At 42.9% G+C, this 13220-nt stretch overlaps 3 protein-coding genes and 1 non-coding gene across 4 annotated transcripts; 2 read left to right on the forward strand and 2 right to left on the reverse strand.

The window, feature by feature from the left end:
- Positions 1–16: 16 nt before the first annotated feature.
- Positions 17–3649, reverse strand: LOC132996523 (dTDP-D-glucose 4,6-dehydratase-like). The gene is made up of 12 exons (XM_061066815.1): positions 3489–3649; positions 2731–2797; positions 2560–2628; positions 2386–2476; positions 2149–2297; positions 1965–2063; positions 1729–1788; positions 1604–1647; positions 1360–1525; positions 1216–1271; positions 1001–1098; positions 17–896 (listed from the first exon to the last, which is right to left on the reverse strand). The coding sequence occupies exons 1-12, from the start codon at positions 3530–3532 to the stop codon at positions 814–816; spliced, it is 1026 nt and encodes a 341-aa protein (XP_060922798.1). The 5' UTR covers positions 3533–3649; the 3' UTR covers positions 17–813.
- A 543-nt stretch (positions 3650–4192) lies between these two features.
- Positions 4193–8480, forward strand: gpr180 (G protein-coupled receptor 180). Its single transcript, XM_061067113.1, has 10 exons — positions 4193–4400; positions 4886–5023; positions 5105–5199; positions 5480–5585; positions 5693–5873; positions 6049–6098; positions 6244–6401; positions 6483–6680; positions 6771–6848; positions 7167–8480. Exons 1-10 carry the CDS (start codon positions 4262–4264, stop codon positions 7320–7322), a joined length of 1299 nt encoding a protein of 432 aa, XP_060923096.1. The 5' UTR covers positions 4193–4261; the 3' UTR covers positions 7323–8480.
- Positions 8481–9221: 741 nt separating this feature from the next.
- Positions 9222–9303, reverse strand: trnas-cga (transfer RNA serine (anticodon CGA)). The gene has a single exon. It is a non-coding gene; the product is annotated as a tRNA-Ser (tRNA).
- A 643-nt stretch (positions 9304–9946) lies between these two features.
- Positions 9947–12356, forward strand: LOC132996614 (small integral membrane protein 11-like). The gene is made up of 3 exons (XM_061066928.1): positions 9947–10030; positions 10849–11064; positions 11387–12356. The coding sequence occupies exons 1-2, from the start codon at positions 10016–10018 to the stop codon at positions 11035–11037; spliced, it is 204 nt and encodes a 67-aa protein (XP_060922911.1). The 5' UTR covers positions 9947–10015; the 3' UTR covers positions 11038–11064; positions 11387–12356.
- The last annotated feature ends 864 nt before the right edge of the window (positions 12357–13220 follow it).

Raw genomic sequence — 13220 nt, forward strand, 5'->3', positions numbered from 1 at the left:
GGACAGAAGCCTTCAGTCATAAAATCTCAAGTTTATTTCTGGTTAAAAATCATCTTCAGCATCATGTGAAAAAACGTCAAGAGCAACACCTGACTGAGATAAAGGACTTTAAATTAGCTGTGGTTCACTTCTCAACCTTTTTATTATGAGGCTGCGGCGCCACACCACAATCGCTCCTGCACAGACTCTCACTCCAAATGTGCAAGATGGCAGCGTTCGTTAAACACAAATTACCTAATGTCTTCCCTCTTTGCGCCACAACAATAATTGGTCACTGGATTATCAAGCTACCTGCTGATTTGAAATGTACAAAGAGGATTTAAAGAAAACATTTTGAAATATTTGTTGAAAGTTCCTGAAGCTCCTGAAAGTTCATCAACGCTGTCAAAATAAATCTAGGGTTGGACACAAATGTGGAGCTGCAGCTTGAGACGTGACAGCGAGAGATTCGCCCTCAGGGAAACACAAAAACGAACAATGCTGTCGAGACGGCGATCAAATTCTGAGATATTCGAGAGCACGATGAGGAGCTTTCAGGTTTCTACGTACCTTCAGGTCTGCTAGACAACATCAGCTGACTCTGTAATTAATAGCGATAAAGTGCATCCATTTCCAGTTGAAGCTTTGGTTAAAAAGAGGCTCTGCACCTCAGTTGGTCCAACAATCATTCAGACATAATACTGAGGCTAATGAAGCAGCAGTTGTTATTTGAGCTGTAAATCAGCCATAATACAATTTGTGCCACACAAATATGTGAAATTTAAAAAAATAACATTGCTGCCTGGTGACTCCGTTCAGTCTTCGACCCGTCAGTCAAAGCGCCAGGTTGCCTCTGATTTGTCTTCGGTCCTCGCCGGCGTCTGACCAGAAATCTGGGTGGTCCTGGTACCATTTCACTGGAAGACACAACACTGGAACTATTACAACACATTATATACTATGAAAGTATCTCATATCTTTATTTACAGTCCATGGTTTGATTATGTGTGTGTCACTGTACCAGTTTGTCTGATGCCCTCAGCCCAGGACACCTCGGCCCTCCAGCCCAGCTGCTGCAGCTTCTCACTTGTGATTGGGTAGCGCAGGTCGACCTGCGGCCTGTAGAGCATCAGTAGGTTCATATGTGTTTTGTGTTGCTATGGCGATGTCGGTCATAGCGTTAATAAGCGTTAACTTATAAGCTTTATAAGTTAATACTGAACTTCATTGACTCACCTGTCCGGCACAAAGTCGAGCCAATCGTTCACCTCGAGGTCCGGAACATTCTTCATCTGAATCAAAAAAAATACAAAGTTTTATTAATACATATTAAATAAATAGTAGTCAAAATGTTTGAATAAGAAAAACACTGAAACGCACCATCCTTATAAGCTGCCGAGCCAGTTGCATGATGGGAATCTCGCAGCTTGTCCCCATGTTGTAGATTTCGCCCACAATCCCTTTCTCCAGGACCAGCAGGAAGGCACTGATGGCGTCGTCGATGAACAGGAAATGGCGAGATTTAGGGAGAGTTCCCTGGATGGTGCTGCGGCGCAGAACGTGTCAATCAGATACTGAATTATCTGGATTCACAGTTTTCAAAATAAAAGTCGGACAAACCTACCATTTCTTGTTCATTCGCAACAGGGTGAGAAACCTTGGAATGACCTGAAAGATTATTTGTGACTTATTATTTCATATTATTACAAAAACAAACTTAAGCAGCAGGAGTTAGTGAGGATCTTGAACCTTCTCAGTAAACTGCCGGGGCCCATAGATGTTGTTGCTCCTGGTGATGATGATTGGAAACTGGGGACAGATAAACAGCAGAATTTAGCTCATCAAATGAATTTAACACGAAAAAAGTACTACTACATGGCTAATCATTTATCTGATAGTATCCTGTCTTATCTTATATCTAAATGTTATTGTACATTATCTTATCGTATCTTAACTTATCTTGTTTCTTATGTTATCTAATCTACCTTGTATTTATCCCAGTAGGATCTGACCAGGAACTCTGCGGATGCTTTTGTCACAGAGTACGGGTTGGACGGCCTCACCGGGCTGCTCTCATCAAACACCTGCAGACCAAAAACACCAAATATCAAAGTCAGTAAAACGCACATGAACCCAAAAACACAAACTCCTCCCAGCCTCTCCACTGACCTCGTCCAGCCCAGCTCCGTACACCTCATCTGTGCTGACGTAGATGAAGCGCTGAGGCCGGTGTCTGGCCTGATGTGCAGCTGCCAGTAAAACCCTGGTGCCGTCGACGTTCACCCGCTGGAAAGTGGAAGGAGATTCAAACGACGACTCTGAGGAGACAACAGCACAGTGTGTGGGTGTGAAATAAAAAGTTGTGTCTGCACATCGGAGACGTAACCTCAGAGAACAACTGCTCACCGACATGTGTTTGTGCCGCCAGGTGGAAAACCACATCGATGTTCTCCGTGTTGAAAATGTGGTCGACCAACCTCGAGTTACACACATCTCCCTGTGGAAGAAGCAGAAAATAACATGTCACTTCAGACAGAGGTTATCTTTAATCGTAAAATATTAGAATACAGCAGCTCTCACTGTGATGAAGGTGTAGTTTGCTCTGTCTTCAATGCTCTCCAGACTCCTGGGGCTGCAGCAGTAATCCAACTGGAAAACACAGGGGAAACTCGCTGAAACACGTTTATATTTATATATAGATATAAATTCAGCCATTTGTTGTGTACACATACATAGGAAGTGAAAACTCACATTATCCAGGTTAATAATTCTCCAGTCAGGGTGTCTGTCGACCAGTGAACACACAAGATGGGAACCGCTGGAGGACGAGAGATAAAGTAGAAAAAATGTTTTCTTTATTTCTTAATTCAAATTCTATATATTTGTGTTTTCTTGTTATTAATAGTTATTTATAATTAGGTTTTATGAAAAAAATGTCAAATATCAAGAAACGGTAACACTTCTACGCCATAAGGGTTTGATCACAACATCTTTGGAATCATTAAAACATATTTATTGGCCAATATATTGAAATAGCAATTTAATTTACCTTCTAATACATTTTTTTTACATTTTTATTATTTATCCTTTATTAACCAGGGAGGTCCCATTGAGAGAATAAAATAAAAGACAAACTCCACTAATACACAGCAAACAAATTAAAAACAAAGAACCTACGAGGATCGGTGGCTACACTGAATAATGGGAATTAAAAAGAAACAACATTGTTCTATGACAAGTGATTTAAACAGCTTTCTAAATTGATGCTAACTGATCTACACAAGTATTTGAATCTTGATTCTTTGTGCTTCATTCACCAGTAACAAAATAACCAAGATACTAAAAGGTGCAAGATACGACAACACAATAATGATAAACACATTAAACACAGGCAATCAAACCACTCAACAGTTTATTAAACATAATCCTATGTGTCAGTACAGCTGGAATGTGGATGTAGTAGAATATATGACAGACAGAGCTTCAGAGTGACAGTGGAGAGAACTCACATGAATCCGGAGCCTCCAGTCACCAGCACAGTGTTAGAGTCCATCTTCTCCTACACACACAGTTATAATAACTTCATCTTCACTGATCCCTCCTCCTCTTCCTCCTCTTCCTCCTCTCCCTCCTCCTGACAGCTCACACTGATCCTCTGTTTGCTTCCGCACTGGAGATGCGTCGTTTTGCGACAGCTACGTTTCTCCTTTACGGCAGTGTCGACACGTTGAATACATGTCGAGGCGGAGCGGACCGCGTCCTGCTCTCCAATTGGTCATTCCATAAGACGTAGCCAAGTTGGCGCTCTCTGATTTGGTCTCACTCAAATCACTCATGTTTTGCCTATGCAAGGTGGCCGGAAGTAGTTTCAAAATAAGAGTATGAAGCCATTGACAATAACGTGTTATTCTTTGAACAAAGTCACATATAATTATTTAAAATGAAATGTACATTGATTAACAGTAGCTTTCAGTTTAAGGAAAAATTTTCTTATATTCCTCAATAGCATATACACTCTATGTTGTCACATTTAAAAGCTAACTTTTAGGAAATATGTGGCTACCTTTTGTTTTGTATCTATGTGAAGTGCTTATGTCATCTTGTTCTATGGATCTTAACAACACATGTGTACGCAAAGCTTTTATTTTGGAGCAGTAAGACACAACTTCCGGTCCTGACTGGGTTCCCCGGTTCAGCTTGACGCGGCGGCTTCTCCTCTGCCTGCGTGGCTCATTGAGTTGATTGTGGCGTGAACGTGTTTTTGCGGGGACACGCGGGACGGATGGCGTGGCTGGTGTGCGTGCTCGCGGCCGCGGTGCTGCTCGGCGCGGGGGTGCGCGGGAAAACCGTGGCGGGACTTTTGAGGAGTGACACGGCGCGGGAGATGCGGGGCCAGTTCATCTCTTCATTCATGTACCAAGGTAACAGAGGAGGAGGAGGAGGAGGAGGAGGAAGAGGAGGAGGATGAGGAGGAGGAAGAGGAGGAAGAGGAGGAGCTGCTCAGGTGTCACCTCAGACCTGCACTCATCGCAGCCTCCTTCCGTTCTCATGCGGGGTTTGTGTCCGTTTTTGTGCGTGTTTTGTGCACGTCATCCTCACTTTATCTAACCGCACAGCATCCCTGACGTCACTTTACATCACGACACTGTATGTAAGTGTGTGTGTGAGAGGTCAGAGGTCACTGAGCTGGGTGGAGGGTCCCTGCAGGGTTTACACCTGAATAAAACAAATATTATATATTATATACAATTCTGTAAATGTGCAATATAAAGATACAAGTTGTGGGATCTGTCAAGATGTGCAACATATGATAAACTTGTTTTGCTCCTTGAGTAAACCCGTGGTGATATTGCAGTGTAAGTTAATATGTTATTTCTCTAATATCCGATTCTTCTTCCCTCTCTAGGCGGTGGTGGTCTGTTTGTGTGTCGGCTGGACAACCCGTCTCTGGCCACAGAGAAGGAGTCCAGACTGCTGCTGTACCAGGACACGGACCTGGACACCCTGAGCTGCAGCGAGCGGCTGGCCCGAGCCCACTTCACCAGTAAGGAGCGGCGTGTTGCAGACGCGGTGCCGCTGTATCGATTCATCCTTCTCACTGTCCTCCTCTTCCTCCTTCCTGCAGTTCCTCTGAGTCATGAAGAGCACAACCAGACGATCCCTCGGAAGCCGTCCCCGACAGCCTGGCAGGTCCTGTACGCTGACAGATACACGTGTCAGGTAACGTGACACAGAAACCACCTCCCCACCGATTTAAAGCTGGAATAGAAGTAAACTATATTTATAAAGAACCTTTCACAACACAGTAACAAGGTGCTTTACAAGGTAATGATGAGAAATTGAAGGCGAACAATATGAAACTGTTAAAGCAAACAATTAAAAGCAATTTGAAGATCTATGATATTGAAGATATTATTTTATTAATACATGAGTCAAACTAAGTTTTTTTTCTTCTTCTTCTCCTTGCATTTGTTTTCTCTTTATATTTCTGCGTCTACAGGAAAGCTCCGTGATTCCGTCTCACCCTGATCTCAGTTTCACGGTGTTGCTGTTGAACGCAGACTCGGCCGGAAATCCTCTGGAGCACTTCAGCGCGGAGGAGGCAGGTAAGACGGCGCGAACACAAACTTTCTAAACAGGAAGTGTAAAGTTAAATGTTTGCCGGATGTATCCGATATCTTTCTTGAGAAATCATTAATTTACTCGTATTCAGGTCTCCACACTTTCTACTTCCTCCTGCTGCTCTTCTCCTTCATCGCCTGCTGTATTTACATCAAGCCCCTGCACCAGGCCCTGAGGAAAGGAGGCCCCATGCACACCGTCTTCAAAGTGCTCACCACGGCGCTGGCGTTGCAGGGCTGCTCCACTCTCTGCAACTACATCCACCTGGCCAGGTAGAATCCACAGAGCTCCCAGTACTGGAAGTAGGAATGGGAGACTTCTACTGTTTGAAGTGCTTTGTATTAGAAGTAACATAAATTTCACCTCTTAATAACTATAACTCAAACTAGCCTTTGATTAGGAAGATGAGATAATCCTGGGATGTTTTCTGTTCCCTCCTCTCTGCAGGTATTCTCGAGATGGTATCGGTATTCCTCTGATGGGCAGCCTGGCAGAGAGTAAGACCCTCGTTCCTAAACAAGTCTTTTCTCTCCTTCTGTCTGCTTCTGAAGTTTCTTATACGCTTTAGAGGAGCTTCTTGCATTTTGTAAACAGACCATAACCTAATTATGTTATATACTTTCCATTCCTGCCCCGGTGCAGTCTGGGATATGGCGTCCCAGGTGTCCATGCTGTACATGATGCTGAGCCTGTGTATGGGCTGGACTCTGAGTCGCGGCAGGAAGCCTCAGTCCAGACCTCTGCAGTGGGAACACTCTCCAGCCTCCACGGCTGTCGCTGTCGGTGGAGTCGTCTCATATGTACGCAGGAAAACCAATTTCAAATAAATATGTGAGACCGATGTTATTTTGGTTCAGGAAACATCCTCATTGTTTCTTTAGGGAGTGCTGCTGCTGTGGGAGCTATACTTAGAGTCTGAGAGGGAACACCACGGCTACCACGCCGGGCTGAGTCTGCCAGGCGTCCTCCTCATGGCGCTGAAGGTGGGCTTGGCCATGCTCCTGGCCTCAGTCCTCTACCAGATCATCTCCACCGAGAGGAGCACCCTGAAGAGAGACTTCTACCTCAGCTTCGCCAAGGTACACTACGCCGTACGCTCGCCCGCAGCCTCCTCACGAGCACATACTCCCCCACTGCTCCTCATGTGGTCACGCGGTCTTTGTTTGCAGGGATGCTTCCTGTGGTTCCTCTGTCACCCTGTCCTCGTCCTCACGGCTGTTATCTTCAACGAGCACCAGAGGGAGAAGGTCTGTTTGAGTCTGGGATTTCAGGGACTGGTCAGATTATACATAATGTTTTTAAATATCTTCTAAAGATAGTGAAGTCAACCTCCAGTAATTTTTAAACATTTTTGGTCCTGACTTTGTGTAAGAATTCCAAACATTAGCATTAGTTGAAATTAAATGTTTCTGGCTGAAAGAGACTTTAATAGTTCATCCACTGTCACCATGGTTCTTGTTGCCAAAAACTCAACTAACGCTGCCCTATAGTGGACGTATTACTTAGCAGCCAATCAGATCCTGCGTTTTTAACTTGTTCTTTCACCTCGTCTTGCCTCTCTGCAGGTGGTAACTATCGGTGTCCTCCTGTGCCAGTCCATCTCCATGGTCATCCTCTACCAGCTCTTCCTGTCTCGCTCGCTCTACTGGGAGGTCTCCTCTCTCTCCTCCGTGTCTCTGCCGCTAACCATGTCCAGGACAACCCAGAGGGGGCGCTACTGAGCCAATCCGAGGGGAGTTGGAACACGCTGCGAGACCGATGCTTCCCTGGGGCGAGACTTCCCTGAGCATGACGATGCAAACACGCCGTGACACCACAGGGACTGTTCTCCTTTGCTGTGAAATGATTACAGGGGGAATAACCAATGGCGCCTGGCGAAGAAGTGACTGGGAAACAATAGCATGGGTCAGAGGACATTTACAGAACACCCTTCCTCTAGTGACAGATGCTTTTTAACATTGCTGAGCAGGAGGGAAGATTATCGAGACCACTTGTGCTCTCCGTTACAACACAGGACGTCCTACCCAACAGCCACTATGCACCTTTGAAGTGAAGGAGGTTGAGGATGGAGGAAGATGGCTCCCCGAGATTTCAACAAGTCAAGAATGATATTGATCTTGACTGTGTGGCAGGTAGTGAGGATGGTCCTGGACTGGGAGGACACAGGCTGAGACCATGTCCTCTAACCTTAACCCCATCCAAAGAGTTTAAGATTCAAGAAAGACACAAAGAATATATTTTTGTTTGTTTTGTTTTTTTATTTCTGTAAATTCAGCTCATTTAATTCTGTCATTCCTACGAATGTGTAGCTCTCCAACTCAAACCCACTGGTCTCTCCCATAACATCTCCATCTTTTAAAAAATACCTCACTTGTAGTTTTATTTAATTTAATTTCATCTGTTGTTTTCAGCGGCGGACTGATACACTGCTCTTCTGCACATATGCTGCTCGAGTGGGAGCTTTTAGCAGAAAGGTGCATGAGGGATCCGATTTAAAATATATACTTGAACATGAACATATGTGGGAGTTTTGTTAATCACAAAATGTGCTGATCTCTTCTATTAGATCTTGTTGTTGACTGCTTTCCGTTGACATGTGTGTTTATGTTCACTGTGTTTGATTTTATCCCACAGTGACAATCTTATTGCAATTACACAACAACACAAATCAATATGAGGACCCTGGTTGAACTGTGAGTTCAATATATTATATTTAGATGGTTGGAAATTTGTTACAGCAAATTTCATTTGAGTGTCCAGTCATATGTTTTGAGTTTCCATCTATTATAAGTATTTATTTTGTCACCTGTGGAAATATGGTAGCTGTGGTAACTAATAAACACAGTTGTAGTAACAGCTGTTGGGACATTTACTGAAAATACAGTTCTCGGAGCAGATCACTGTAACCTTGTGCCACATTTATGCCGCCTGGTAAAAGTAACCGGGGGGGGGCAGGGTGGAGAAAGTGACTCCCTCCACACTTCTAATGCCAATAAAACTGATATGTTTTCCCTAACTTATAAATAAATTATTCACCTTTTGTTGATATAATGCATAGAAATAATAAACTGACAGGTAAACCCATGCTTCTCATGGACCAGGACCTTTCCTGCCTTTTTCCGACCATAAATATGTTTTGAATGAAAAGACATCTAACAAACATATTTATCCACTTTTTACCACTTGCCTCTCATCCGGGCGCTTTTGTTTTTGGACTGACCACACGTTTTACACTGGTAATGGTAACCAAACCGACTTGGTAGATAAATTGTTAGGAATTGTTAGGACTTCGTTGATCAATTGTTAGGACTTGGTAGGTTTTGGTTAGGACTTGTTAGGACTTTTGTTAGGGCTTGGTAGATAAATTGTTAGGACTTGGTAGGATTTGGTTAGGACTTGTTAGGACTTTTGTTAGGGCTTGGTAGATAAATTGTTAGGACTTGGTAGGATTTGGTAGGATTTGGTTAGGACTTGTTAGGACTTTTGTTAGGACTCTGTATGTTTTGGTTAGGACTTGTTAGGACTTTTGTTCGGACTTGTTAGGTTTTGGTTAGGACTTTTGTTCGGACTTGAAGTAGCGGGCCAAACGTTGAAGAAGCACGTAAAAAAAAGAAAAGCAACGTCACGAACAGGATTCGAACCTGTGCGGGGAAACCCCATTGGATTTCGAGTCCAACGCCTTAACCTCTCGGCCACCGTGACAGTGAAAACATATCTAGTTTCTGAACAATTTTAACGCATCATCATATATATCTTGTTTTTATTGATCCGTTATAAATTGATCATCAACACTTGTGATTACAAGAAGCTAGAAGGCTCAGCCGCAGCCATTAAAATCTATAGCGACAGCAAACCTTTAGTGAACGAGCCAGAAGTCCTCGGTTGTATCACTTGAAGAAGAAACAACCTGAATAATCTATTTATTTCAATATTATTTTGTAATGGTACTTGTATATTGTGGCTAAAGTGAAGTTGTGATAGTAAAGTAATACATCTATATTCAAGAACGGGTCGTCCTTCCGTCAAGGGCAATGATGCGTTCGACCTCCACCGGAAAATGTGGACATTGCTAATAAAGAGCAAAGCTACAAATTACATAAATATTCACTAATAACAGCTCGATTGTTTTTAATGCGTGCTGTACCTCTGATTGTTTGTTTGTGTTCGTGTTGCAGTGGTTGAGCAACACTTCCGGCCATGTCGTCGAGTGTAACCGGACACGTTATCAGCTGCGTAGTGTTGTCTCCTTGGGCAAGTGAACACAGCACAGATGACGGCCAACAGATAACGCGCTTTGATTGGCCCCTAAAGTACAAGCCCCGCCTTCTCCAGAGGACTATTAAACTAGCTCCAGCTAACACTGTTAGCTAAAGTCAGAACCACTGCAGCTGAAGTCAACACTTCCGGAGAGAAAATGATCAACTACAAGGTAAATACACGTCACGTTATATTAAAGGGAGGATTATGAACGTGTCAACATCGCTGTTCAGTTCGGCTTCGAAATTAAATTTTAATTTAAGCTCGTTGTTTGTTTTCTCCCCTGCTAGCATGATGCTAACGTTACTCAGCTGTCGCGTTATGTTTACCAAATGCGTAATGTTCGAGTCGCTTTGCGCACGTTTGTCTTCGTGTTCGTTGACTTTTAACGTTGAGGTTTGATTTTGCCTCTAAAATGTCGTGTAATGCGACATAACCTGACAACGTAAAAGCTAACCCTAACCCTAGGGAGAGAGGAAAGTGGAAACGTGTATAGAGTTAAAGCCACTTGTTGAAAAAGACAATAATAAAGAGTGAGGTGTCTTTAGTAAACTTATGAATTGGGGGGTTTGTTAAATAAAGTGTGTATAGACATGTTAAAAGTGTCAGATTTTGATGTGTAAGTTTGGTGCATGATCTGCTGCTTCTACATTGAGTCTAGAAAACACATGGTGTGCAGCTGCCTCCCTCTCACCCACCACCCCCCTGTCTGTGACAGATTTAACCCCATAGACAGCTGAGGCCTCTTGTGGATAAGAGGGGAGGGGGGGGGGGGCACATCTTCTCCAGGGTTCCAGAGCTTTCTTTTCCATTATTTCAATCCTACGCACTCTTGTCTTCCCGAGATGGTTTATTTCCGGTGGGCTCACGTCAATCAAAAAGGAAGTTGTTATGAATTCAGAGCAGCTCTGTGTCCACCAGAGATGCCTTTCCTCTGCGACTTTGAGGAAAGTCCCACATCAGACATGAACTGTCTTTGTCCGTCCCCAGGCTTTGGACAATGTCCCCATGCTCCTGTACATCCTGGCCCTTAAGACACTGTTGCTGTGTTTGGCGTTCGCCGGGGTGAAGATCTACCAGGGCAAGAAAATCGAGGCGGCCCTTAAAAGGGAACAGGCAGAGAAGATGAGGCTGGCCCAACAGACGCAAAGGCTTATTGACGGCTTGAAGGAAGACTGAGCAGAGGAGGGAAGCTGCCGAACACAGGTACGGCACCATATTGGGTCAAAAAGACCTGTTATATTACTGTGTGGCCTCAGGGAACATTCAATCACTTCGGTTGACTTTAAAAATAGAAGACTCTAAACATTGTCCAGACCATGAGACACTGACACTTTGTAGAATATCAATGTATTTCTATGTGCAATATATTTATGACATATATATATATATATATATATATATATATATATATACACCTTGCTTGTGTAATATACAGTAGGAGGCTTATAGACCCATAGTAGACAAGTTGTGTTGACAAATGATTGATTGTGATCAAACTCACTCTTGTTTTTTCTCTCTTCTCCAGGGAAACATTTTACCAACCAGAGTATCCAATCACCAAAATGAGCCAGACATCTGACTGTCGGCAGTAGGGAGGGCGTTTCTGTCCTCCCGGATGTTGTTCGAGGTTTGAGTACCGGGACAGATCACCACGTCAGTTTTATATAATACCTTGTTTTAATAAGATAACGTTACTGTGGAATCTGAAATGAGATGGAGAGGAGACTTTTATTTATTTATTTATTTTCAGTGAACATCACCCCAGTAAAAGAAAAACACAAGCATCAGCATCAACTTGTCATTTACTCCAGATTCAGACTCAGTTTCACCAAACATCATCTCCTCTTCTTGTACGAAGGTGTTTGCGGTGGCTGCGGCTGGAAAGGGTGATGCGTTCTTCGACAAAGCCAAGACTCAGACAGGGCTCAGCAGTGCAGGTCTACAGAGCAGTTTGTGATTGGACTGCCATCAAGTGAATGTGTGGTCTATGAAATCATAAATGAAGGGGTTAAACATTCAATGCACTGATGGGAAAGACTCAAAGCTGAAGTTAGCTGGTCGCCAAGCTTTGTAAAAATACCTGCCATCATTCTGCACTATGGCATTTACCTTGCTAGAACACACATTAGGCATTTCTTTGTTGTGTGTGTGTGTGTATAAGGGATGTTGCCATACGATAGTCATACATTTTATAAATTGATTATTGATATCATGTTAGAAATACACATTTGTAGTAGGTGTTGGTATTTCATGTGTAATTTATTTGTAAAAAAAGACAAATGCACAATAAACAATGTTAAATACATGAAATTGACTGTTAGCTGTTATAACCTCAGAGCCGCCCTCCTATCTATACAAGCTAGTTTGTCCTATCTATTTTAATAAGTTACTTGCCTTTTTATATTTGCACATGGAGCTGGGAGAAAAGCAATTTCGTTACGCTGCTAACTTTTCATTGTTTGGTCTGAAAGACAATAAAGTTCACTTGACTTTGATGTCGTCTTTAGGAGTGGATATAGCCTTTGACCTTTAAGTGGATTTAACCTTTGTCATAAACAGTACCAAGAAAAAGCAGTAATACTCTTCTGCACAATTTAGATTACCAACTACCATAGGATGTTACCATGTGTTAGTGGAAGGCGAATTTATTCGGCTGCTTCTACTTCACCACTTAATTCAACCGACTTAGAGGTCATAATTGAAATGGATTTGTCAGAGGAAACCGATATGTGTGAGTACAGGAGCTGCAAGATCTGTCAGAACAAAGAAGGCAAGCTCCAATCAGAGATAACTTTGTTTCAGTTGGAGTTAAGTGAGCTATTTGCAGAGGATAACATCTATACAGAACAAGAGAAAGAGTTGCATGAACTGCATTGCCCGAAGAATAAGATACAGTTAATGACACTGAAAAATGAGAAAATCAGGCTGCAGGCATATGTTACTGCAATCAAGAAAAAAGATTTAGCCATGACTGAAATCTCAAAGAGTTTCTTCCAGTTGGAAACTGGGAGTATGCTGCAACCTCAGGAGACTCCATCAGTGTCAGAAACCGCCTTAGTGCAGCAGCAACAGGAGACTCCAGACCAGTTGGAAACCACCTGCAAGATGTGTCAGGACGAAAAAGACAAGCTCCAATCAGAAATAAGGTCAATTAGGTTGGAGTTAAATAAGCTGTTGGCTGAGGATAAAGTCTATACAGAACAAGATAAAGAGTTACATGAACTGCATTGCCAGAGAAATGAGATGCAGTTAGTGAAACTAGAAGAAGTGAAAACAACACTGCAGAAATTTGTTACAGCAATCAATGAGAAAGATTTAGCAATGGCTAAGATCTCGAACCGTTTGTCTGAGTTGGAAAT

Source organism: Limanda limanda, chromosome 23, assembly GCF_963576545.1.
Source record: "Limanda limanda chromosome 23, fLimLim1.1, whole genome shotgun sequence".
NCBI lineage: Eukaryota > Metazoa > Chordata > Actinopteri > Pleuronectiformes > Pleuronectidae > Limanda > Limanda limanda.

Coding starts and splice junctions, on each gene's coding strand:
- LOC132996523 (XM_061066815.1), bottom strand. CDS start 3,532: ATGGACTCTAACACTGTGCTGGTGACTGGAGGCTCCGGATTCAT. Junction 2,798..3,488: donor ACTGGAGGCTCCGGATTCAT/GTGAGTTCTCTC, acceptor CTCGTCCTCCAG/CGGTTCCCATCTTGTGTGTT. Junction 1,526..1,603: donor TTGCGAATGAACAAGAAATG/GTAGGTTTGTCC, acceptor TCTGCGCCGCAG/CACCATCCAGGGAACTCTCC.
- gpr180 (XM_061067113.1), top strand. CDS start 4,262: ATGGCGTGGCTGGTGTGCGTGCTCGCGGCCGCGGTGCTGCTCGGCGCG. Junction 5,874..6,048: donor AACTACATCCACCTGGCCAG/GTAGAATCCACA, acceptor TCCTCTCTGCAG/GTATTCTCGAGATGGTATCG. Junction 6,681..6,770: donor TCTACCTCAGCTTCGCCAAG/GTACACTACGCC, acceptor CTTTGTTTGCAG/GGATGCTTCCTGTGGTTCCT.